General features: G+C 40.7%; 1 protein-coding gene across 1 annotated transcript in view; it reads left to right on the top strand.

The window, feature by feature from the left end:
* LOC138197382 (protein jagged-1b) overlaps nucleotides 1-24,458 on the top strand; it is a 44,265-nt gene extending 19,807 nt beyond the window's left edge. Inside the window, exons 3-14 of the mRNA XM_069148173.1 lie at nucleotides 4,617-4,674; nucleotides 10,094-10,342; nucleotides 12,035-12,095; nucleotides 12,850-12,980; nucleotides 14,728-14,847; nucleotides 15,274-15,387; nucleotides 18,251-18,364; nucleotides 21,394-21,507; nucleotides 21,878-21,924; nucleotides 22,359-22,535; nucleotides 22,996-23,146; nucleotides 23,230-24,458. Coding sequence (XP_069004274.1) covers nucleotides 4,617-4,674; nucleotides 10,094-10,342; nucleotides 12,035-12,095; nucleotides 12,850-12,980; nucleotides 14,728-14,847; nucleotides 15,274-15,387; nucleotides 18,251-18,364; nucleotides 21,394-21,507; nucleotides 21,878-21,924; nucleotides 22,359-22,535; nucleotides 22,996-23,146; nucleotides 23,230-23,666 — 1,773 coding nt within the window. The 3' untranslated portion in view covers nucleotides 23,667-24,458. The remainder of the gene's footprint in view (nucleotides 1-4,616; nucleotides 4,675-10,093; nucleotides 10,343-12,034; nucleotides 12,096-12,849; nucleotides 12,981-14,727; nucleotides 14,848-15,273; nucleotides 15,388-18,250; nucleotides 18,365-21,393; nucleotides 21,508-21,877; nucleotides 21,925-22,358; nucleotides 22,536-22,995; nucleotides 23,147-23,229) is intronic.
* The last annotated feature ends 1,125 nt before the right edge of the window (nucleotides 24,459-25,583 follow it).

Below are 25,583 nucleotides of genomic sequence, written 5' to 3'. Positions count from 1 at the left end.
AGCATCACTGCACCTACAGAGTGAAAGTTTATGTTCTCTAACAGAATGAAGTTTGTAAACTGGGGGAACAAATGCAGCGAACACAACCTGAAAAAGAATTCAAGGTAAACTTGCGTATTGACATTTTGACGTGTCAGATGCAGGTGTACTAAATAACTAATTAAAAATGTCTATAATACATGTCATTAACTACTGGAACAGAGTCATCATTAGTGTAATTAGGCCCACCTGTGCTTTACCTGCCAGGTGATGCTTATTTTTATCATCTATTTCTATTTTTTTTGTCTTTGAAAACTATGAGATGCATTTTTCAGTTTATATTTACACATCAAAAACTAAAAAAGAAACATGCAAGTACATGACAATGATTTTTTAATGAGGCCTTTTTATTATCCAGCTGGCTGCTTGGCTCTATGGATGGCAGTGTTAATATAACACTTTGGTCCAGTCTGAAATATTTCAGTAACGTATGGAGTGCTGAGGTCTTACAGACATTTATGGTCTAAAACCTGCAAAACTCATTGCAATCTCATTAGCTGCACTTTTGTTTGGGTGCTACTTAGCAAATATTAGCAGCTAAGATATTAAATTAAGATATCCTGAAACATATGTTAGCATGTGGACATTAGCGCTTGGCTTAAAGCTGTGCGGAAGTAGCCTCAGAGAGCCACAAGCATACAGAGTCTCAGTCTTGTCTCTAAAAATCTAATTTCAACTGTCAACTGTAAAGACAAAGAAAACAAAAATAATACTTGATGTTTCAGATATGTTTCTTATCACTGTTTTGAGAGGGGCTATTCTTCTCTGCACACACAAACATACAGTACAAGCACAAAGACACATTTTTCCCATTATGTCATTTCCAGCTGCACTTTGGTCATTATCGCCACAAACGGCACGAATAACACTATCATATTGTTTGTGTTAGAACAAAGTTAAAATATCACTCCATCCCTGATTGTGATCTTATCAGCTTCTAGTTTTTGTTGTTTACTTTTTGATCTTCCTCCCTATGCGTGTTATTTTTTCAAGAACAGACTGTGAGGTCACTTTGCATGACCTGGCCTCTAATAGCCTCGGTCTGTCACACACAATCACAAACCTTGTTATTTCAAAACAAATTGCTGTGGAGTTCATCTGAGTGGTAATGTTTTGGAAAGGTTGTCAGGAAGGGCTTATTAAATCTTTTCAGACGCGGTTGTTGTGATTTTAACTTGGTAACCATGGTTAGTTTGACCCTTCCTGGCCGCAATGCAGGACCATAACCGTAACAACAGGGCTTACCACAGATACACCCTTCCTACATCAGTCACTATGTCATGACTTACCTGGCTGTGTGCACTCAGTGGATGTGAGGAGAAAAGGCTCTGGATTTTCCGCAGGTCTCGGCGCCGCCATGTTAGTTGTCAGAGGATGCAGGCAGAGAGAGGGAAAGGCGGACACAGTGGATGGAAGGAAGGATGAGGGAAGAGGGAGGGCGATGGGAAAGATAAGGCTAAGAGGTCTGCGAGCAGGACAACAGTGAGGTAATGCTGCGTGTGCATTTTGCAGTAGTGGACACTTCATCATAACCGGCATGATTGTCAGAATGCTCCAACTCCAGCAGCATTTCATCCACTGAACGTTTACCAACCTGCTGCAGCAGAGTCCTGCTGGCTTCATGTTGTAGTGACATTACTTCTGTACTGTGGTGGAAATCAGTTAAGTGTATTTGCTTGAATATACCTAAGGTGATCAGTTGATCAGTTTTACCCTGCCTTACTCGTACTTCAGTATCACAGCATTTCAGATTCAGAGTGTGGAACAGTTTAAATAATCATTTTACAAAAGTTATATCTTCCTGTTAAGTCAGGCATGCTGCTGACTTAACACACAGAGGATATTCAAGTTGAACACATATTAACCTGCAAATGACAAACCAAGAAGGTTGTAAGAAAATATATTAAAAAAAATATAGAACCAAATATCTTAGAAAATAATAATGTGACCACTTAAAGTAAATGGAGCCAACAAAATCACATTAATATTTAGTAGCAGTTAATTAGAAACACATTTTAGAGACAAACCCACTGGAGGATGGTTGACCTCCCGGTGTCACACTGGACTAAATTATCAAACTAAGTGATTAAAGCGCCACCTCGAGCGGCTGCAGAGGTAAATGCTGCTTGCCCATTGTTACCTCAGTATTGTTACTCTTCTCTATACTGTCCAATAAAAACAAATGAAAGGGGTCATTTTTCTGCAGAACAACTACTTCTGATGAAATTTATTGTACTGATACTTAGAAGAAGGATGTAAGTGCATGTTCCATCCTGTGCAGAACTAATGTTATTGTAGTCGGCTGCAAGATCCCACATTGTAGATGTAAATTATTAATACCAAACATTGCTTCAGGGGAGAGTTTTAAGCCAAAGCTTAATGACTCCAGCTGGTCCAACTGTGGGTTACCTGCTATCTGCCAGCCTTAATGAACCCTCTGCAGCCCAGCACATCTCATTAGCACCATGACTTCTGTGTGTGGGAGTTCTTCCACTTCCCTTCCTACATGTTTCTTCTTTCATCTTTTCTCTTGTATTTCATCTTCCTTTTGCTTCACCCCCCATCTGCCCTCTTTGTTGTCTTTTCCTGCCACATATCTGAAAATCTGGCAAACTCCAGGAGTCCTACAAATGAATCCACCACAGCTGCATTTTGCCTCTTTATTTCTTTGCTCTTTTCTTCACATACTCCCCACGTATTTCTCCTTTCTACCCCCTTACTCATCCCTTTTCTCGTTCTGTACAATCACTCGGCTCACTTTTACCGCCCAACTGCTCATCTAGTGCAGTACAGACATACTGGATACCTCCAATTGAAGCAAATCCCTGACTCAGTGTTTTCTGCCACACAATTTTCGCTTCACTAACGTTTTGCAGCTTCACTGCAACCCTTCATCTTCTCTCTTACTCCTTGCATGTTGCCTCGAGCTAACATTAATGCTGCTGCCAACCTCGTGCCCTGAACCTCCCTCTAAATCCATCTCTCCCTCACTTCACACCTCGCTCACCTCCTGTGCCCATCACCTTCCCCCTGTCCTCCCACTCGTCCTCCTCCTGGCTGTTTAGGCTCCCTCAGCACAGACGTGACTACACATCCATGCAGCCCTCTAGGAGAACCTTACCCACAATGTACACGGTGGAGCAATTTGCATGGTAGGCGCTTGTGCGTTTCACAGAGGGAGGGACGGATGAATGCAGAGAGATAAAAAAAATAAATTAAAAAAAAGGCGAAACAGAGAGTTGCAGGAGAAAGTGTTGGTCTGAATTATTCATTGCTGATCTATAGGATGATTGAATGTATCAGAAAAGAGGAGGACACAAGAAAAAATACCTGCCCTCTGTTATCTCTCCAGAGTGTGATATCTTTGTAAACTCAAAGTCATCATTTGAACATGTTCAGCATATGCGAAAGTCCTCTGCTACTGTACTGCTGGATAGCAGAATGACTTTTTTAATAAAAAAAAAAATATCTAGATTTAGCCAAATGAACTGCAAGTCCTCTAAACAGAACAACCTGCCCCATCATCCAGGTTTGAGTTGTATATTGGGAGCACAGGAGGCAAAGGCTTGTTGGAGTGTATAAAGCATGATGAGGGGCGATGCAGTGAATCCATTACATTTAACAGGAGTTTTGGGATGTCCCCTCTCACTGCAGGAAGGAAAGAAACTCACCATTTAATTTTTGAAATATTTTAGCTGACCTTATTTCAAATATACAGGATTATAGCAGATGACATATTCATTGTATGACACTTATGGGTAGAGAAAGCCCCACCTGTGGGGTTCAAAAAGGGTCTATAACGTAATCAAACGATGAAATAATGAGCAGAAATCATTTCAGCACCCGTATCACTGTTTGTAAAACTGTGGAGAAACTGCAAAAACTTCAAGTTTGTGGGTGTAGAAAAGATTTGTAGTTGCAGATAAATGTGAGAATGACTTCCTTTGGCCATTTGAGGAAACTGCAAAAATCGAATTTGAAAGAATGAGTGGCAAAGGGAAAATCAAATATTTACACACTTTCAACATTTTTCTAGAATTTTTATTTTTTATTTTTATTTTTTACATATTTAGACATTTTAATTTGTCATGCAGAGTTTGTGGCTACCACAGGGTTTAAAAGGAATTAATTTTATAAGCTCAAAGTCTTAGAGAGACAGCCAGACTATAACTGTTTCAGCTGAGAGAAAACAAAATGTTTAGCTCAGTTTTCATAAGCTTTCAATTAGGAGCCCCTGTTCACAAAAAGTGAGTGCATGCACAGGGCTACCAAATATCCATACACTGATCCACATTCATATCTAACATGCTGATATTTACAACCAAAAACTTCATTAAAAAGAACATCCGGAGTTTTAAACTTGTCGATAAAAACAACTTTATTTAAAGGCTATAAAGACTATATTTATATGTTGTAATCTTGACACTTTTTCAAAATGCATTCACGACGGCAGTTATGATGGATGACATGTTTGCCACACGGGTGGCAGAAAGAGACATGATTTTTTGTTGTTGTTGCTTTGTATTAAACTTAACTGCAACAAATGTTTTACATGCTTTTGTGTGTTTTCTTGACAGAAGTCCTTCTCTCTGGTGTTGGAGGTTCTGGACTACGACAACGACACATCCGATTCAGGTAATGCTGCAACTGCGTGTATCTGCAAACCTTTTTAATTGTGTAGACTTGTAAAAAATGGGGGAAACATTACAGGAAACATTGTAACAGAAAAAAACAGATAAATTATTTTTTTCTATCACTATTTTGAAGTTCAAGAAAATTCTACATGTTTATTATGATCTTTTGCCAATGACTATTTCCTTCCAGTCTCAGAAAATAGTTATTTTGTAAGATTTCAACAAGCAACATTTCATAAACAGTACGAGTGCTTGTTTACGTGGAGCCCCAATGTGTGGTTCGACATGATGAAACAATGTGGAAAATATCCTGTGTGTCTTAATGTCTGTGATCATACAAGTTTGGAGGCTCTTTTATCCAGACCCTTTAATTTCCTGCTCGTATCCTTGTTGTTTCTCCTCATAATCGGGGAAAGCTCCATCACAGAGAATGTGAGCTGCATGCTATAAAAAGCCTAACACACACACACACACACACGCACACACACACACTCAAATGCACCCACCCACACCCACACACACACACACACACACACACACACACACACACACACACACACACACACACACACACAGACAGATGTTCCTATGCCTTCCTCATTCCTGTCATGCCACGGTCCTCCCTCTCATCCCCCCATCCTCTACCTCCCTCTCAGACAGCAGAGTTACCGCAGTCATATCTAAAAGATGGCTGGTATAATAAGAAACTCAGTAACTGCACCAGAGATCCTTCCTCTTCTCTGCGGTGTCTTTCCTCTCCTTTTCCTTATCTCCTCCCCTGTGCCCTCCGGCACCGCTCTTACATCTTGTTTGCATTATCTTTCGTTTCAACCTGAGCTCCTGACAGCCCTTACATTGGGTCTAAAGCCATTCACTAGGCAGCTTAGCTCAGCCCAAACACAGGCATCCTATAACAGTCTGAATGGATTTATCGGACCCTGCTGCTAATCAGAAAGGATTACCGAGCACGACTGTACCCTATGAAACAGTCCTTGGAAATGGTGATAAAATATGATGTTCTTTGAGCACTGACAGTACGACCTTCACTGAGTTTTGTTTAAGAAAATGCCGCTTTAGAGTTAATGTGCCCGGGCATACCTTTGTCTGGTACAGGATAATTTCAATTTGGTTCAAAGTTGGTTTTATTTCCATTGTGTTGGCCTCAATTTTATTCAGTAAGTGAAGACATTTTACTCACAAAAATAATTGCTTTGATTGGGAATATGATGGTCAGCCTTGCTCCACCTGACAATTCCTCACAGCTTCAGTCTTCACTGTGATTATTGTCTGGAAACCCTGTGCATGAAGGTTTGCTCTGAAGGGTAGTCCAATCAGCGACCAGTGAGGGTGACCAGGTGTGATGACGTTGAGGTAGTTCCAACAATGGTAACAGTTGTAGAGTTTCAGTGCCATAGACAGTAGATAGAAGTGGTCGTAGTTTCCGGGTCTGAAAAATGAGGCCAATGCGGAAATGCTTTAAACTGTAATACTACCGAGGGCCACTAGGAGTTGGCTCCAAAAAGGCTCCAGCGCCATAGACTCCCATTCAACTTCTCTTATGAAATACAAAGTCCCTCAATTTTTTTCCACAAGTCATCAAGTCATATACGCTAAAGTCACTCCTCTTTATTAGTTTTCTAGCGGTCGATATGAAAATAATCCCATCATTAATGAGATTTATGCCTCAAATAGTGGTATGTTTGGGGGGCGTGTCTGATTGACAGACCTGTGGAGCATTCAGGTTTCACCTATAGGTTGGCAGGAGTAGTATCCTCGGGTTTCCAGTCAGATTGAATCAGATTTTGAACAATGTCATCTGTGATGCTGTTCAGCCATATTTCATTATACAGACAGGTGCTTCTGCTATTTAGCCAATTTTAATTTAAATAAATACAGTGAACCAAGCAACAGAAACACACATCAGCGGACCACAGCACAAATTTAAAGCACCACATCATCACCTGTCTAAAACAAGAAATTACTAAACATCATAACTTCATGATGGTGGGATTTATTGCAGGACTGTACAGATCAGATTTAGCTACTGTCGGTGTACCCAAAAAACTGGTAGCTGAATGCATAAATTGAACATTATTTAGATAACTACAAAGAGCATAAATGACAGAAAATTAAAAGTGGAGTTCACCAAATCAGCACATCATAATCATGTCACACATTAAGGCAATAAAAAGAAAAGAATGTCAAAATGAAGAAGCAAACATCCTTAAGAATTAATTAACTTATTTTTTCAATTTTCAAAAGATAGTGAGCACCACCCACCTACATCTCCACATCTGAGGGAATACTGAACATGTTTAGTTTTATTAAAGGATAAAGGAGGTCGTCAGCCTGTCTAGTGCTGTGAGGAGAAATTGGAGAATTATATTTTTAGATGTTAAGGGATGTGAGAAAGTGGCAGGAACATTTCAGTATATGTTCTGAATCTTACATTTGAAATACTTGCCTTGAGCAGTGAACTGATTTCATGTTGCAAATTGCAGCTTGCATGTGGCTAATACAGAGATTTGTTTAAAACCTGTTCCTGCACCATCTGCCATGTTCCCGGACTTCAGGATTTAAGATACCTTGTCGAGTGGCTTTTTATTTTGACCAATCCAAGGCAATAATCATGCTGTTTAATCAGCATCTTGATGTACCACAGCTGTCAGGTGGATGGATCTTCTTAGCATAGATGAAATGCCCACTAACGCAGATTTTAAACAGAGAAATAAACCTTTTCTGTCTAATGAGGAAGCCTTGTATCTTTTGTTTCAACTGATGAAAAATGGGAGCAAAAACAAAATTATTGCGTTCACATTTTTGTTGACTGCAGAACAAATTTGTTTCTCATAAAACATTTGCAGAGTTGACTTTTGGAAGCCCTTTAAACCACCAGTGGAATGAAACCACCAACAAGACTGTTTATCACGCATATGGATGTCCCTTCATATGCGTGTGCACACTAACAAAATAAGGACCCCCTCTTAAAAACATGTGCTCTCTGGCACTGCTGGTGGCTAACCCCCCTGCAGGGAGCTTTGAACTTGTAATAAAGGAATCATCATAAAATAGCAGCAGTTAGTTTCCCCTATGTTTTTGCCTCTGTTTGCATATTTGTATGGTTATTTTGAGAGCATACTTGCTGCTGTGCTCACCCACATTTCAACTGTATTGATGTTACACTCACAGCCACAAAACTGCCACCGCCGCTGGAAAGAAAGTTAGATGCTTCATAATCCGGAGCAGCTTGTCCAAAAAGATTCAAGACACATGTTCAGATTTAGCGCTTCATCCATGTGAGAATAAATACATTAGGACAGCTTATACTAGAATGAAATTGAAAATACAAGTGAAACCTACACACATCAAAACCAGGTGAAACACCAACACGATCTGGCTGATCCATCGGCTTCCATTGGTCTATTGATTTGTTGGTAGGTGATATAGAAAGAAAGTCAAAGGGATGTGTTGTCTCTCCTGCTGTGTTTTCTCAGCCACAGTCAAAAGCAGACACTTCACAGCTAACAGCAGGCAGTGAGGAACAATCACCTGAGTCCAAAGACCTTTAAGTGTTTTTACTACCTGCAGACACAAGCCCTGCTGCTTTTGCCATCTAATATTTGAGCTCCTCTCTCAGGCTTCCTCTTAGTCTCCACTTGTGCTCGCTGGTTATTGTGCTATCTCATCTAATCACATTACACCGGAAATCAGACTCTCTTATACACCTTCCCTGCTGTGCTGGATGATAATTCAGTTATTTCTTCTTCTTTTCTGGCAGAGAAATGGTGATGATGAAATTAACAATTGACATGCCAGAGTCATTAAATAATAAAAAACCCACAATGCACTGCAGTGGCATGATGGCTGTAAAACCCGGCCCTCAAGGCTGTGGAGGAATTGGGCAACGGCTGAGCTCACAGTTCGCTCAGTGTCCGCTCTGTTCCCATTCCTCTTGTGCTCTTAAACACACACACACACACACACACACACACACACACACACACACACACACACACACACACACACACACACACACACACACACACACACACACACACACACACACACACACACACACCAGTCAGTATGTATCCCTGTTTTCATTCCTTTGTGTCAAACCACAGTGATCTCATCTCTCCATCAGGCAGTTTGTTATGTGTGTGTGCTAATAGCTGTTTCGCTTCCCCTTTGGCTCTGTTTGCCTCTGTCTGTCTGTCTGTCTCTCTCTCTCTCTCTCTCTCTCTCTCTCTCTCACACACACACACACACTCTCACTCTCTCTCTCTCTCTCTCTCTCTCTCTCTCTCTGCTGACTTACTTCCAACAAGGCTTTTATGTTACTATCATTCAGTCTTTCCCTTTCTTCTCACCAGCATCTCTGAAATGTTCACATATATACCCTGAGCCACACAGACACAGTTTATGTGCCCACACACATGTTCTCAGTACTTGTGTTAACACCCTGTCAGAGAGGATTATGAGTTGGGGATGACAGCGCCTCGAGGAAATCCCCTCCGGGGGTCAGGAGCAGCAGTGCTGCCCTGGAGTTGCCCCGGGGCTTGTCTGGTCCTCACTGGTGTTGTGGCGGCTCCCCTCTCTTCTCTGCAGACCCTCGACCCCCTTTTCTCTGGTCCTGGTCGACCCTTGTCTCCATCGGTATTCAAACCGGGACTGTTTTTGAGTTTTCTCACCATATTCATGCTATTTGGTCAAGTGATTGTACCGATGGTTGAATATTAGAACGTCAATACCATAATGCAGATCAGTTCAAACATATTTTTCATTTTGGGAGGGCCTATCATCTAACACGAACTGACAGGGCGTGGTTGTCGTGTGAACAGACAAAACAATGATATTGAACAACGTGATGGCAGAGAAGTTCAAAACTGCACTTTTCAATATTTTCATATTAATAAGGGATCAAATGGCAAATGTTAAAGAGGTTCGTCACAGTGATCATCCCACTGAAATTGTCAGTCTCACATCTCTACAGGCCATTATAGAGTCTTACAACTGATTTTTTTTTCAGTTATCAGCTCACAGCTTCAATGTTTTGGTTCACTCTGTTTCCAGCCTCAGTGGGAATCTTTTTTTTTTGTGATGATGTTGCTCCATAAATGCTCAACTTTAAAAGGTGATAATATTTCAGTGTTATGTTTATGGTTTGTTCTGTTTGCCTTAAGTGGCTACAAAAATCATTTAATACAATTTGAAACCTTTTCTCTCAGTTTGGACATTAAACTATAATTTTGACTCATCACCAGCTTTTTCAAAATGACCTACATTTATGTGAACATGTCTTCTTCTTACCCTCTCTTCTCCCTTTTAGCACCCCAGTTTCCTCCACTAAAGGCAAAATATCAAATAAAAGTAGTGCATGTGTTTTACTTAAAAGTATGTCTCCCTTCGGTCCTCCTCAGGTCAGCTGATCGAGCGAGTCCTCCTTTCCTCCATGTTGAACCCCGGTGAACAATGGCAGACGTATCGCCATCATGGACGGACTCTCAGCCTGGAGTACCGGCTTCGCTTCCGTTGTGACTCCAACTACTACGGACCTTTCTGCAACAAGTTCTGCCGAGGCCGCAACGACTTCTTCGGCCATTTCAGCTGTGACCCCAGCGGCTCCAAGGTCTGCATGGACGGCTGGACGGGACCAGAGTGCAAAGATGGTAAAAAAAGAAACCCAAAAGTGTCCTGTGTATGAAGTTTTCTTGTAAACAATCTAAAGTTGTGGTCACTTTATGTCTAAAGACATTGGGTTAGGGTTACAAGGTTAGGGTTAAAAGGTCAGGATTAAGGTTACAAGATTATGGTTACAAGGTTAGGATTACGGTTACAAGATTAGAGTTACGGTTAGGCAACGGAGGGCGCTAGACATGAGAAACTTTACAGGCATAAGGTGGCCCTAAAGACATTCAGCTACACTAACTTTCACATCCCTGAAATCTTTCTTCTGAAAGTTATTAAGAGACCATCACTTATTAGGATCCCCCCATCCGAATGAACAGACGAGAGGTGGTGCACGGACCAGCCTCCAAGTGGGTCTCCCAGCCCAGTCCCACTCCATCCTGCTGTGGTTTCCGTGGGGATAATTTTTTCGTAGGCCATGGCGGAGGACGGTTCTGTCCTTTCCAGTGGCGAACAGGGGTCCAATTGAAATTTTAGCCATGCTCATGGTTAATGGGGGAAATAATAAAATCAAATTTAAAAATGGCAATTAAATCAAAATTTTAAAAATAGAAAAAAAATAGTCTGTGGTGTGCCATATTTGTGTCTGTGGTGTGCCATATTTATCCGATATAACTTGAGTCTGCTGAATAAAATATATTTTTTTTTCTTTCCATTTATTTGTTCCACTCGGAGAAGGGGGTTTACTTATTAGTGACCCTTCCCAAGGTTTCTTAAAGGTTTTTAAACATTGGCCTCTGAGGCCTTTTGAAATCTGTATTGCGCTGTTAAAGTAAACTTCATCGCTTTAATTTCGTGGATATGTCAGTTTGGAACTTAAACACTCAAATTTACCTTTAAATCCACATATTTACACATATTTATACTGACAATTTAATATTTAAACTGATTTATATAATTATTTATGGCCCTGTAACAAAAACTCAACAAAAATGGAACACTAAAACCGACACACACATCAAGTCCTGTCAGTAAGACTGCAGGATCATCCCACTGTTACACTCCAGTACATTAGTAAATCCATGTCAGTTCAGTGGAGAGGGTGTGGGCCATTATTTTGTGTGACTCATCAGCTGCACGACCTCGCTCAGTGACCTCGGAGCGCTGCCATCATGTTGCGATGGTAAAAGTGAATGGAGGAAACCAGAGTGGAAAACCATGGGAACCCTGAAGGACGCACAGCTAGTTTAAGGACATCCTGCAGCCCTGCCCCTGTCTTCACTTCGTCCGACTTCCTCCTCAGCACGACGCTGATTGGACTGCAAAGAAGCAGGAAGTTTGAGAAATTAGCGCTGGTCTCCCTGTTACCCCATGCAGGCTACTGATGATGATGAAATTCAGGGAGTTGTCGGTCTTGGACATGAAATAACCAACTAGTGTAATAGTATTTCCAGGTTTTTTAGGCTTTGCGTAAGTTTTGTGTTCTATAGCCGACTTGGTCCGTGTTCTGTGTATCTGGTGAAATCTGAGATATTCTGTCACCCACATGTTGTTGTCTGTTCTGTTTATATGGCAGCAAAATCACATGCATACATCTTAGATCTCCATGTGCTGTAACTCACTGAAAGAAAACAGTGAGGGTAAAAAACCTGGAGATCTTTTCTGATTCTTTGTTATTGTTTATTGTCTATAATTGCTCTCTTTTTCTGTGTGTGTTAATTTTGTCTTCACAGCGGTGTGCAAGCAGGGATGTCATCAGGCCCATGGCTCCTGTACTGTACCTGGAGAATGCAAGTAAGTGAGACCAACCCCCAAGAATATGTCTGTATTATCACTCTGAGCACCAGTCCTGATACATATGATTTAATTTCAAAATCATTGTAAAATGTAACAAAATCAAATTACAATGACGGCTTCAGTCTCTACTTGATAAAACCAGAAATGAACATTAAATAAACGAGTGCATGTGATATTTCAAACTAAAGACTGTCATGTGATGCTGTAATTTCTTGATCCATTTCTAAATACTGTCTTCATCCACTCACTCATGGGAGGTGATACCCATTCTTTATGGACCAGCCAAAATACAATATTGATGCCATGTTAATTTTGAACATTAGACTGGATCAGATGTCTGCATGGGGGTTTGAATCTCATTAAATCCTGCAGCAGTAGGCAGGTGAGGGTTTGTCTTCACGAATGGGTTGTTTCCATGATAATGTTGCCGTTGTTATTACTGAAGCAATGAACCCCCTTTACAAATATAACTACTGAAGTTAAAAGCTGCGTGAGACCTGTTAAATTATCTTTTTAATGTGGTGAATTTATAGTAGATGGCCCAGCAGTAGCAGACACTCATCCAGAGAACTCATCCAGTGAACATTACTGACGCATCAGCATGAAGCGATCAGATAATGAAAACATTGACCTGAAAAGAAAAAGCATCTCGCCCTTCAACACTTAATTTAACTGCAGCTTCCTGATGCAGATAAAGTGACTTACTGAACTGCTTACAATCTGCCTCTCTGCTCTCGTTTGCTTCTTCTAGGTGTCATTATGGCTGGAAGGGTCCTCTGTGTGACCAATGTGTGACCTTCCCCGGCTGTGTGTACGGGAGCTGCACCGAACCTTGGCAGTGTGTGTGTGACGTCAACTGGGGAGGACTGCTGTGTGACAAAGGTCCGATATTTGACGCATTAAGAAGAAAGCGTTCTTATGCCAGTGAGCGGTTTAGCATCTCACGTGTAACTGGAGCCGTGTGTACTGAAGATACTGCGCTGACTATCAGACTCACATGATCCTCACTGATGAATCTCACCCTGGACGTTAGCATTTCTTTGGATACACAATTCTTCTGCCCAAAATTAGTGACACACATATGCAACAGTTTCTTCACCTACACAAAACAAGTGAAAAAAGCCAGCTGACTATATGACAACTTCTCAGAATTGCTACCACCTTTAACCCAGTATGGTGTGGCACAGTTATGCAAAATTCCTGATTTCTATCACTTCTACTCTTATGAGTGTAAAACATACATTTTTGTGTCGTGTATTTTAGTTTTTATACCCAAAGGTATGAGAGATTTAACCTGCACTTTGCACTTCATGCTCAGAGACACCATGATTTTATAGCACAACAACAGCCTCTAAAGCCTTATCAGAACAAAGACTTGAATAAATCACTGAGCTGAGAACGCTGATATATCAGTGTATTTATCACTTTTTGTCTTGGATAACAGCATATATTTTTCATTAGAATTTTATTTTACTGTAAGCATTTTCAAACAAAGTTCTCCATGGCTAATTTCAATACATGAAAGACTGTGTCATCCACACACAGAGTGAAGAGCTTTGCCAGGTATTGTGTGTCCAGTCTGTGTGGTTGTGGGACAGAGAAAGAAACATTGTGTGTATTAGTTAATAATGTGTTGTTCCTCACACGTCTCTATGCATGACATACGTATCTTCTGGATGCGATAAGACAAACCTCCCTGTGGGCTTCACACTCCACTCTGTTGTAACTTTTCCCACCACACTGTAGCAAAGTTCGTCCCACGTTATCCCAGCATACAACTCTCACCTCCCACCTCTGTCCCAGTGAGCTGGGATCCGGGAGCCAAACGAGTGCCCACGGGACAGTGTATTGTGCAAAAGGAAAGGCGATAGCCTTGGGTAAGATGAACGTGAGCGGGGTTGGGCTGGGTGCTTTTAGTTAGGTGGGGTCCAAAGCTTTTTCTGTGCATTCAATAAGGCTCTGTAAAGAACTGCGTTGAGACAAAGGGGCTGTGGGCACGGAGGAAATGATTAGAGAAAGCAAAGCTTTAATCACTGGAGACAACAGGCCCTGCGGCTACTGGCCTGCACAGTCAGCACACTGAGCTGACCTGGATACACTTCAGCCCCCTCGGTGCTTTTTACGTGAAACTGGAATAAGCCTTGATCCGGCCACACCCGCTCTCCTTTATCTTTTTGTTCCTGTTTACTTTGTTTCTCTGCTGTTTTGTGCTGTGAGTTAAAATATAGAACTATAATCCATCCATTATCTATACCCACTGTATTCTGAACAGGGTCACAGGGGTCTGGCGCCTATCCCAGCTCACTTTGGGCGAAGGCAGGGTGCACCCTGGACAGATCACTAGTCTATCACAGGGCCAACATATAGAGAAAGACAGAAACAAAGACCATTCACACTCTCATTCACACCTAAGGGCAATTTTGTAGAATCACCAATTAACCTGAGATGCATGTTTTTGGATGGTGGGAGGAAGCCGGAGTACCCGGAGAGAACCCACACAGGCACAGGGAGAACATGCAAACTCCACACAGAAAGGCCCCAGCTGAGGTTTGAACCCGGAACCTTCTTGCTGTGAGGAGACAGTGCTAACCAGAACCATAATCTGAATATATTTTTTATGTGGTTTCAGATCTGAACTATTGTGGCACCCACCAGCCCTGTAAGAACGGCGGGACCTGCACGAACACGGAGCCAAACGAGTATCACTGCGAGTGCCATGAAGGTTTCAAAGGACGCAACTGTGACATCGGTGAGTTCTGCCCTGCTATCCTGAAAACTGTTTGTTCATACAACAAGTGACGAAATGAAACGAGTTTTGTTTGTTTACGCAAATGGAAGAGATCTTCAGAGAAGCAAAAGATAGAGACTGAGAAGACTTTGGCAGAAGGAAAGAATTATTATTGTTCCTATTCATAGATAAAACCGAAAAATAAGATATTGAAAATGTATAAATCTATACCTGGGAATACTACAAGTTAATTCTGAATGTGGTACACTCAAAATTTTGCCATATTTATAGGAATTTGTTTTCATTTTGAGAGAAAACAATCTGTGACATCCCTCTGATTTTATTACATTGTAATTATACTGGGTGTTCAAATGTTTCCTCTATTGTGATTGTATTTCTCTCCTATCCTCGTCCCCTCCACCTACTCTGTCTCTTTCCTCCCTTCAGTGGAACACGCCTGTTTGTCGTCCCCGTGTATGAACGGAGCCACCTGTGTGGAGGACCCGACGGGCTTCAGCTGCATCTGTACCGAAGGCTGGACTGGACACACCTGTGCAGAAGGTGATTGTTAATGCCGCATGCATGCCGAGTCAGAGCTGAGGGGGCCGGGCACGTTGAGATTGTCTGTGATTAGTTGTAATTGGATCAAAGCCAGAGAGTGACTCTAATCAATCCAAGAGTGGAAGCTAAATTAGTCTGAACACAAACAGTATCAACAACAATCAGTCATCTGTCTCACCCTCCATGCGGCTGTGTGTGTGTGTGTGTGTGTGTGTGTGTGTGTGTGTGTGTGTGTGTGTGTGTGTGTGTGTGTGTGTGTGTGTGTGTGTGTGTGTGTGTGTGTGTGTGTGTGTGTGTGTGTGTGTGAGTGAGTGAGATGTTTCTATGATGGTATGAAAAACAGCAAAGGAAGTAATAGTTCGATTTAAGAGTATGAAACACAAAGCAGATGCTTATGATGCATCAGTTTCCCACTGTTGACAAGAAAGCTAAACGGTTTCCCTTGAGAATTCAAGTCGCATGTTTACTTGCACAAAGCACAAACCACAGTGAGCATTGACTGCACATTACATCATACTCTCATAGACAAGTGATTACCGAAACAACAGACCAGAATCACAGATGTGAGAATTTGTGCAGCAACATCCGGTTCCCTTGTGATATGTGTACATGAGAAAAAACTAAAAGTACCAAAGTGTCTGCCAAGTGAATGTAATGTTATCAGATTTTGTTTTCTCTGTGAGGAAACTGAGACCACAGCTAAACATAAAAACACTTGTGTTTATGACAGAAATAACATGCTGTTGCTGGCCTTTGTGCTTATCAGTTTTGGTGATGTTATTTTGCTGTACAGTAGCCAGATGTTCTTTTCCTAAAAATATGCAACGCCAGACAGTCCAACATTAGCCATTTCAAGTACTGCTAAACACCAGCAACAGCAGCTGATCGTAAAAGAGACAATTCACAGCAACAATAACTGACATTATGACATGCGTCTGGTCCAAGAGAGTTGTAGAATGTATTCAGATTCTGAGAGATGGAGAGATTTCTGCTGAAGGAATATGGTCTCTCTTCTATGCAAAGCATAAACAGGGATTTAAAAAGGATCATGTGCTTGATAAAGGCTTAAAAAATAAAAATGTTGACATCGGTCTGGATGAAATAAATGCAATAAATCATAAACATAGAGGTTCATCCATGAATTCAAAAATTCTTAGATTGTAAGTAGCAAAGGCCAAGTAACCATTACTTTGAATGAAACGTCAAGCTCAGAAATGATGGATTCGGGCTACTTCTGGCAATATCATCATGGTGTTTTTCACATCCACGGCCACAGAAGACATCATACAGCCTTTTCACAGCCTATTTAGTCTTAATGATCAGTACAATGACCTTTAAGTATAAAAGAAGTGAAGTGCACCTTTAAGGTGGCACGCTTAAGGCCTCCAGATGTCTAAATCAATCAGTGCCCACAGCTAAACAGCTTCCTGTAAATTCAGACACATACAGTTAGAGGGAATGTTTTGAAAGAATGAATTCACATGAATTCACACAATTTGTAAAAGTTTGATGTGTCTGAATTTTGTATCCGTCACACACCACTGACTTACAGCGGCCCTCAAACCTTGTAAGATCCTCCATTTCCATGTTTTGAAGAGTGGATAAAGGTCAACCGTGTTTTGGGCTGCAAACAACTGAGCTGTCACATCAGTGTGCCCTGGGCTCGATCATGTGGTCTGTCTGTGTGTGGGCCTCCTGTACGGTTTGAGCTCATGTTGTGTGTGCGGCGGTAGGTGAGATCGGATCACGCGGGTTATGCTCTGTCAGAGCTGTGTGTGTAAACAAGCGTCGTTCCACATCCTCCTATCAGGATTAACAGCACGGCAGGTCCGGCCCTGGCCTGTAAACACTTCAGCAAGAGGCATTTATATGAGAGACAGACAGAGAATAAGACGAGAGGGACAAGCAGGGGAATAAAAGAAGAGTTTATTTTTGCTCTTGTTATTTGTTGCTCGTTTGATTAACAGTCAGAGAGGCGGTCTATCTGTGTATGTGATGTGGGGGGGCGCTCTGGGGAATACACAGTGAGAGGATTGTGTGGCTTGCAGAGAATGACAACCAAAACCACAACAAGGCTCTGTTTTCAGAATAGATTTATATATTTAACCGATATTAATTAAAGGCTTCTCTGTTTGTTATGAATTCTTTGTCTCGTTTTGAAAGAAGTGCCGCTAGCTTGGCGAGGTTAGTATTGCTCGGGGTTGGAGTTAGGGTCAGGAAGATGGAAAATGGTTGCCGTGCAGTGTTAGGTAAATGAAAAAAGGTTATGAGAGCTCTTGAGTGAAAGCTGTATACCACAGAGATATGCATGGGAAAAGTTTGAATGCGACTACTGCACAAATATGCCATATGGAATAGGAAGTTATGTATGGTTAACCCCTATACAGTGAGCTCCTCTTTGTCTTTCTGTCTGTCTGTTTGTGCTCCTTTTCCTCACATTTCCTCCTCTTCTTTATCTTATTTTAAATCCTTGTCTAATGAACACCATCAGACCATTTTTTATATTTCTATTTAAACCCTGTCTTTTGTTTTTTCCTATTATCTTTTCTTTTATTTAAAGGCATTCTATCCTCTCTCTTCTCTGGGAAAGGTTTGAGGTGTCAGCAATGTATGTACAGCAGATGATTGTATTTATCACTGTTTCACTGTTTGCACAGAAACCAGAGCAGCAGAAAGGAGAATGAAAACACCCACCACCAAAGCATCCCCATACCAATGCCACAGTTCAGATCACACATGTCTACATGGTGGCATCACGCAGACTCAGTGACACACATACAAGATGTCTCCTTAATATTCACACACACATTCCCATTACACAGACCAGTGGTTGATGTACAATATTTTCTCTCCCTCTTCTCAGCGGTGAGGCAGTGTGATCGCAGCCCCTGCGGTCGTGGAGCGACGTGTCAGGAGGCTCCCGGAGGTTATCGGTGCCTCTGTCCGCCTGGATGGACCGGCAGAACGTGCCAGCTGGGTCAGTGGGTCAGGATTAAATGTATTATACCTATTAAATATGTAAATGTAGAGTGTCACTGCCTCTGAATAATGAGAGAATATTATGCAAGTACACTCATAAATAGTGCATAAATCGTGGCAATATGCCTCACTAGGGAATAAATAAAAGCGCAAATTACTAAATAAAGAATAAAAGCTGGGCTGGGCAGTAATTTAACATTTTTGTTGGTTGAATTTATTATGTGATCATATTTCATTATCATTCAATACATTAAGTTTATAAAAATGGATCACAATTAATTAAATTAATGGCCAAATTAGTTGCACATGGTCCTTTCAGTAGCTATAATAAGGGAACCTGCCCAGTTTACACAAAAGTATAGATATTTCAATTTGAAATTTCTTGACCTTAGAAATGAATTTCAATTTTGTAATATTAATTTAAAGTAAACTGAAAGTAAAAGTAACGTGAGCAAAGCAACTTAAAGGAAACTTAAAAGCAAAACTGAGATGCACATCGTGTTTTTAACAATGGAGGAGCAAAACAGGCACATTTTATTTATGATTGGCCATTAAGTACAAGAATTGTGTCTTTATTAGAAAGAAATGTTTGTAAAGAAAATTGGTGTTTGATTTTAGAAATAGATCAAATCGAAACAACAGAAGAAAAAAAAAACAAGCTGGTGCTGTCATGGATTTGGTGCAGTTCAGTTAAACCTATACTTCACAGGATAAGCTGGCATCATCGGGGATAAACTGCACGGAAGTCTTTAAGCTGTGATCACATCTTACAAGCTTTAGGGCAAAGACTTCTTCCTTCCTCCAAGTTGTATTACTGATCAATAAGATATTGAATTTTGATGTGACCACTATGAAGACACTGCAGAGATTTCCTCTGAGGGTCCCTCTGTAATGATTCAAAAGTTTAGCAAAGTGCAGTTTTTGTGTTAGTGAGGATTTTATTTTGTTAGAGTATGATACTGAAGTTGTTTACACACGGTTCTGCTAATGAGAAAATCAATTTATCATCTTCAAAGGAATCTGTTCATGGGATTGTTAACACTGATCCTCTAACAAGAGAATCAATCTGAGCCGTGATACTCGGCTGGTTTCAAAAGCTGCAAAACAGTTTTTTAAACGGGCGATATGTGAATAGATGTTCCATTTGACGTGAAATATGCATTTAAAGCACAAATTAAAGAGGCAGAAAAAAGCTGGCAGCAAGTTAATTCTCCATCAACTCATCCTAGCTGTGAATCAATATTCTAGAAATGCACCGTCACGTCTCTTTGGGTTCCGTTCGCTCATATTGATGAGTGTGCTCCCAGAGGGTTGGTGTGTTAGAGAGTACAACAAAGGGAATATTATACAGAATCAGGTCACACACACACAAACTATATATACTGAGGCTTCAGGCTTATGAAGTAAAAACTGAGACATATTTCAGGATGACATCTTCTCCTACTCCTCTGTGTTACAGTGATATGTCACTCTGACACTTGATAATTCCCCATAGTTCCACATCACAGGTCAGTAGCTCACTGTATAGCACGCACACACACACAGTGTTCAAACACAAGTGATAAAAAACTCTTTATAGCCTGAACCAGTAGGCAGAGCTTCAAATGGTGAAAGGCAATTATACTGTCTATCAGTTTCACTCCTTTATTAGCTGATTTCAGTCCTCACAGTTTCTCCCTAAATGACTAAATCCCCGGGCTCTTACCACAGGTAACCCCCCCCCCCCACACACACACACGGTAATACACAACACTGCTCAGCCTGACTGTAAAAGATTTAGATTACCTGTAATTTACTGACTACTTCGTCCTTATTCATTTAGCATTTCTGTCTAATCTTGCTGTGCTACCAGATAAGAGCCCTCGAAGGCTCCTTAACAGTCAGCACGACAGCAGGCGAGAATAGACACACATAACCTTAACAGAAGCAGCGGTGCAGTGAACCTATAAACAAAGATGATGTACGATGCTTGACCTTTTGTGTGCTGTCCATCTGACAAGATAATATTTGTCAAAGGTGCATTCTGTCTCTCAGCGTTGGAGTCATACTCCTGGCTTCTACCCAGCGATTCTTCTCTTCACAGTCCAGTTCAAGCATTTAGTTCACAATCGAATTGAACTTTGGTTTAACTGGTGGCTAAAGATCGTCTTAGCTCACTGGGAGACATGCAGGATTAGATTCAATAGTTTTATGGGATGTGTGTCTCTGAGAAAAAGGGATTTATGTGATGTTTTATCTCATTCCAGTGAGAAGTTTATTTAATGTATTTCTGCAACCCGATTATGCTCCTATTTTTGTTTATGGATATTTTCCCTCTGTTTTTGGTGGCCAACTGAGAGACCTTTCTGTATGAATTCGGCATGTTCACCTTGTGTTCATGTGGGTTTCTTCATTTCAAAAACATCCATTCTTGGTTTTAGAAATATCCTTAAAATTGCTTTGACCATGTAAGACCAGACTTTTTGTTTCACTTTGATCGAATTGCTGAACAAGACGGAGTTACTCAGAACTGGTTCAAATTAGGTAGTTTGAGGCAGACAAACTTCCCCAAACAGATCAATAATAAAACGATTTAAACTGTTACAAATCAGATGTCAGCCTGTTAATTGGCCCTCTGTGTAAATGCAATAAAAGTACCCTCATCAGCTGAACAACAGATTTCATTTCAACTGGTTTTAATAGAAACCTTTAATTTCGCATGATGAAAAATGTCTTGTGACCCATTTTCTTACCTAATACCTAATGTGTATTTTGTGACTGAAAAAGAGACAATACTTTATAAATAGTTTATAAACATTCGTCAGCATTCATACTACGTTTCCACACTTTTCTTAATGGAAACAAATTGCAATGCTCAAGAGAATTAGAGGTTCAGTACTTGGATAATCGTTATAAAGATCTACGAACAGCTTTACGTCCTTTTGTCACAGGGGGTGTTGAGCAGTGACAGAGATAAAATGTGGTTCTTTTTACCCTCATCAGAATTTTTTTTTAGAAACTTTGTTCTCTTTGTCTTTGTTTCATTAGACACCAATGAGTGTGAAAGGAGTATATGTGCCCACGCCCGCTCCTGTCGCAACCTGATCGGCGGATACCTGTGTGACTGCCTTCCTGGATGGACGGGGCCAAACTGTGACATCAGTAAGTATAAAAGGATTAGAAAGGAAAAAAAAACAACAGGAGGGCAAAAAATTTATAGAAGAGAAAAGTCGTAGTGAAACATGAAGCTGCCCTAAAGCAGCAGATCATTTTATTTCAACTGCAGTTTTTCACAGGGTTTCACTATAACACCGTGAATGTAACTTCCTCTCCTTAGTTTTTGTTGACATGTTATTGTAAAAAGCTTCAATCTGTTTGGTTGTACAGTAATGCAACGTCCCTAATTCACATGACCGTGTGTCAGTCTGTTCTGTTTTTACTTTGTATATTGTTTACAGCTTCATAAATATGATAGATATTTTGTCTTTGCGTGACAGATTAATCTAGTTTTTCTGGTATCTCTGATTTCTAGGGAACAGCAGCTGTCAGGGTTTGTGTTTGAATAGCGGACGCTGTGAGGTGAGAGTCCTGGCTGTTTTTCCTTCCTGTGTCTGTCTAATTTGCCTGTAGTCTCTGCATGTCTGACCAGCTTCATTGTCCTCCTCTCACGCCGCCATTTACTCTGTTGTGACATCGTCACTTCCTTTATATGAGTATTCTTCTTTATTTGCTCTGTAAAATAAAAAAAATTGTCAGACAACTTTGAAAGAAAGAAAATCTTTGTAATAGGCATGTTGGGTATTATTCAGAAAATGCAGCCTTGTTTTGAGATGATTTTCCTTAATTTGAGCTCCATTTATTCTAAAATGGACAAATGTTTTATTGCTTGTCGTTAACCCATGACAGGCCTCCGCTGTTCCTGTCCTGTGCCTTTTTCCTGAAATGCATGTAATAATTGCTCTCTCTGTGTACATTCACATAAATTACATCTACATATTTACTGTCACATATAGGACCAGGTGTCAGGGTCCAGATGCTTGTGTCCACCTGGTTTCTCGGGGAAATATTGCCAAAATGGGCCAAGTCCCTGTGACAGCGCCCCCTGTCTGCATGGAGGGCAGTGCGTGGTGAAGGATGGAAGGACGGCTACCTGCGACTGTCCGATGGGATATTCGGGAATCTTCTGTGAGGTTGGAGAACCATTTATTTAAATGTTCAATATCTCAGATTGAGTGTTGTGTAAAGAGAAAAACTAACAAAGGGAGTTTAATAATGTAAAAGAAAAGGATACAAACAGTACAAAATGAAATATAAAGGACAAATCAAACAATACATTCGGGGGTGGGGGGAAATGCACTTGAGATGGCTGAGATGGCTTTGATTAAATCTCGAAGACATAACAAATTGGGTGACTTAACTGTAGTTTTGATTTCATCCTATCAGAGAGACACCTTTATATATACAGTCTGTTAATAACAAAAACTACGCCAGCAGGGGAATTAAAGTCTGAAAAAGTTGTTGAGCATTTTGAAAATGTCAGAGACTATTAGATACATAAAGGACATGCAGAAAATAAGTTTAAGGATTGTAGATGAGTAAAGAAGAGTAAATCTTTCCTACACTTCTTATTTTTTGTTCTATTTATTTCAGATAATATTGGATTTGTGTAATCCCAACCCCTGCCAGCAAGGGGTCCAGTGTCACAGCACAGAGGGCAGGTACATGTGTGCCTGTCCTGACGGTTACTATGGTAACGAGTGCATGAGCCTCAAAAATCCCTGCATTGGTAAACACTGTCCAGGTAAGAGAATTGTAATGTGTATCTAAAAAAAAAAGTGCAGAACCTTTATGAACTCTGGTCTAATCGTTCCTCGCTGTCTGAAGGTGCCATGTCTGACACGACACACGGGGGCATCAGCTTCTACATGATCCTGGTGGGGGTCTTGGCTTTGGTGACGGTGTGTGGCTGTGCCGCCTGCGCCTTCATCCTCTCTCACTTTCATCGAAAGCGAAAAAAGCGGCAGGCTGTCCCGCAGGGAGAAGGCATCAACAACCAGAGAGAGTTCGTCAACCTCATCAGAAACGTGGACCGTCCCGTGCCCCTCCTGCCCCCCGCCGCCCCTCTCACACACCCTCCGGCTCCTGCCCCTGTATCACGTTGCTACGAGGAGATTGAACTGACCCTGCCGCCCTCCCCGGCTCCTTCACACCCCTCCCCGGCGCTAAAGCCAGCCCACGCCCCCAAACTGGACATCTCAAACCGGGAGAGGGAGAAGTTGAACCGCTTCCACCACACAGACAACCAGGAACTGGAGGTCTGACCTTGTCCTGAATTGTTGAGCCTCTGCGGAGCTTTTCTGACTTTATTTTACGTCCTCTGCACTCTTTTGCTCACAGGACCTCGTCTCCAGTTACTTGCACTGTGCAGTTATGAAAATAGGGTGACCTATCGACAGACACCTGAGGAGCAAAGGCTGCTAATTAGAAAGGTCAATAGTCTTATTGTGTTGTCGTCTTTGAGTTTATTTTTGACGGCTATGAGAGGCAGCAGGTGGATGATGTTGGACTGAAAGACTCATAACTTATAGGGAGACTTCAAAACTTGCCTTGGAGTGCCTGAAATACTTTCAAATAAGTAAACAGAGGGTCATCCTCTGCAGGAGTCCCTCAACATGTTTCCTGATCCATGATGCCATCAGACTGGTGTTCAGACTGAACTCTGACTGACAGACAGACAGTAGAGACCAGTCAATGGATGCCTATTTAACATGTGGTGTGTTTCTGTGTCTGATTGTGTGAGAGTGAAAGAGAGAATGTATATTATGAGTGTATGTTGGGGGGACAAAAGGGCAGAAACATTTTACTTTACAAAAAGAAAACAAAGATGATATACTTGTCATACAACTATACACTGTTGCCTGTATTGTCTCTGTAATACTGCAGTTTGTCAAAATGTATGATTTTTTTCATACGTGCATGTAAAATAGCTTTTTTGTACATAAATATATTGTACATATTGATTCCTTTTTGTACTGTGATTTGGTCGTCACTGTATTACTTTGCTCTGTTTGTCCTGTTTCACTCTTTGGAACAACCAGCACATGTTGATTGTAATAAAAGTGCATTTATCAAATCTGTTTTATGTTTTTTTTTATTGCCTGTAATCTTAATTAACACTGTGAGGCCTACAGTTCTCTGCTGAAGGGAGTTGTCAGCACCATCACACAGATTAATAACTGGGGTTATTGGAAAAGAGAGTGAAGTGCTTTTCTACCTTTTATAATTGCATAATAATTACATATTTGAGACACTATTACAACCATTCTTTTCATTGTCAATGTCCCAAGCAAGGACCTATAACACTCATTTGTAGTTTTCATTCACTCTAAATGTATAATAATAATAATTTATTATACATTACAATTTAAGTGAACTACGAGCTCAAAGTTTGTCTTTCTAGTGTGCAGGATCAATTGTCACAGTCCAAACTCTTAATAAACTTCTTAAGTTATTTAAGTGTGTCCCTCTTTACAAATTTATGTTCCCATATAAATACCAAATATGTCTAAATGTTATGGAAATATATAATTTATGCAGAAAGTACCTCACATATTTTCTTATTATTATTTTATGAAATAATGCATTAACAAGAACAAGTTTTGTGAGCATCATGCAGCTTTAAATGTTAAAACAGATTATTTGGAGGATTTTACTTCGACCTTTAAGCAATTTAAAGATATTCTCGATGACATAAACAGTCGATTTAGGTTTAGGGATATAAAAAAATAAAAAATCAATATTACAAATGAAATAAAACCTATTTAAAAATATATATATAATGACTAATAATACCAGTCTTTGTAATGGAGAATTGGATGCTTTTTACTCTTTGTGTTTGTGTCTGCAGTTCAGATGATACAACAAGCTTTCTTGTTCATATAACACTCTGTCAGAAGGCCCTCTGGGAGGATATTTCATAGTGGAGCTCGACCACAATGACTAGGTCAGTGGGTCATTTTATACACATGGACTGTCACTATTGCTGTCTTTCTCTCTCTCTATGACACACACTCACAAACAATGATGGTGACGGTGCCAGGAAAAAAAACGGAAAACTACCAGGGTGACTTCAGCCCTTCAGAGTGGCTGTGTTGCTCTGAGAAAGTTGTCTGTTGCTGGAAAGTTGTTTCAAAAGTGTTTGAATACTACACAGAATAACACCAACGTGCAGTTTCTGA

Source organism: Embiotoca jacksoni, unplaced genomic scaffold (assembly GCF_022577435.1).
Source record: "Embiotoca jacksoni isolate LCO1_2020_lvr unplaced genomic scaffold, fEmbJac1.0.p SCAF_14, whole genome shotgun sequence".
Taxonomy (NCBI): domain Eukaryota; kingdom Metazoa; phylum Chordata; class Actinopteri; family Embiotocidae; genus Embiotoca; species Embiotoca jacksoni.
This window is presented reverse-complemented; position numbering and strand designations above follow the sequence as displayed.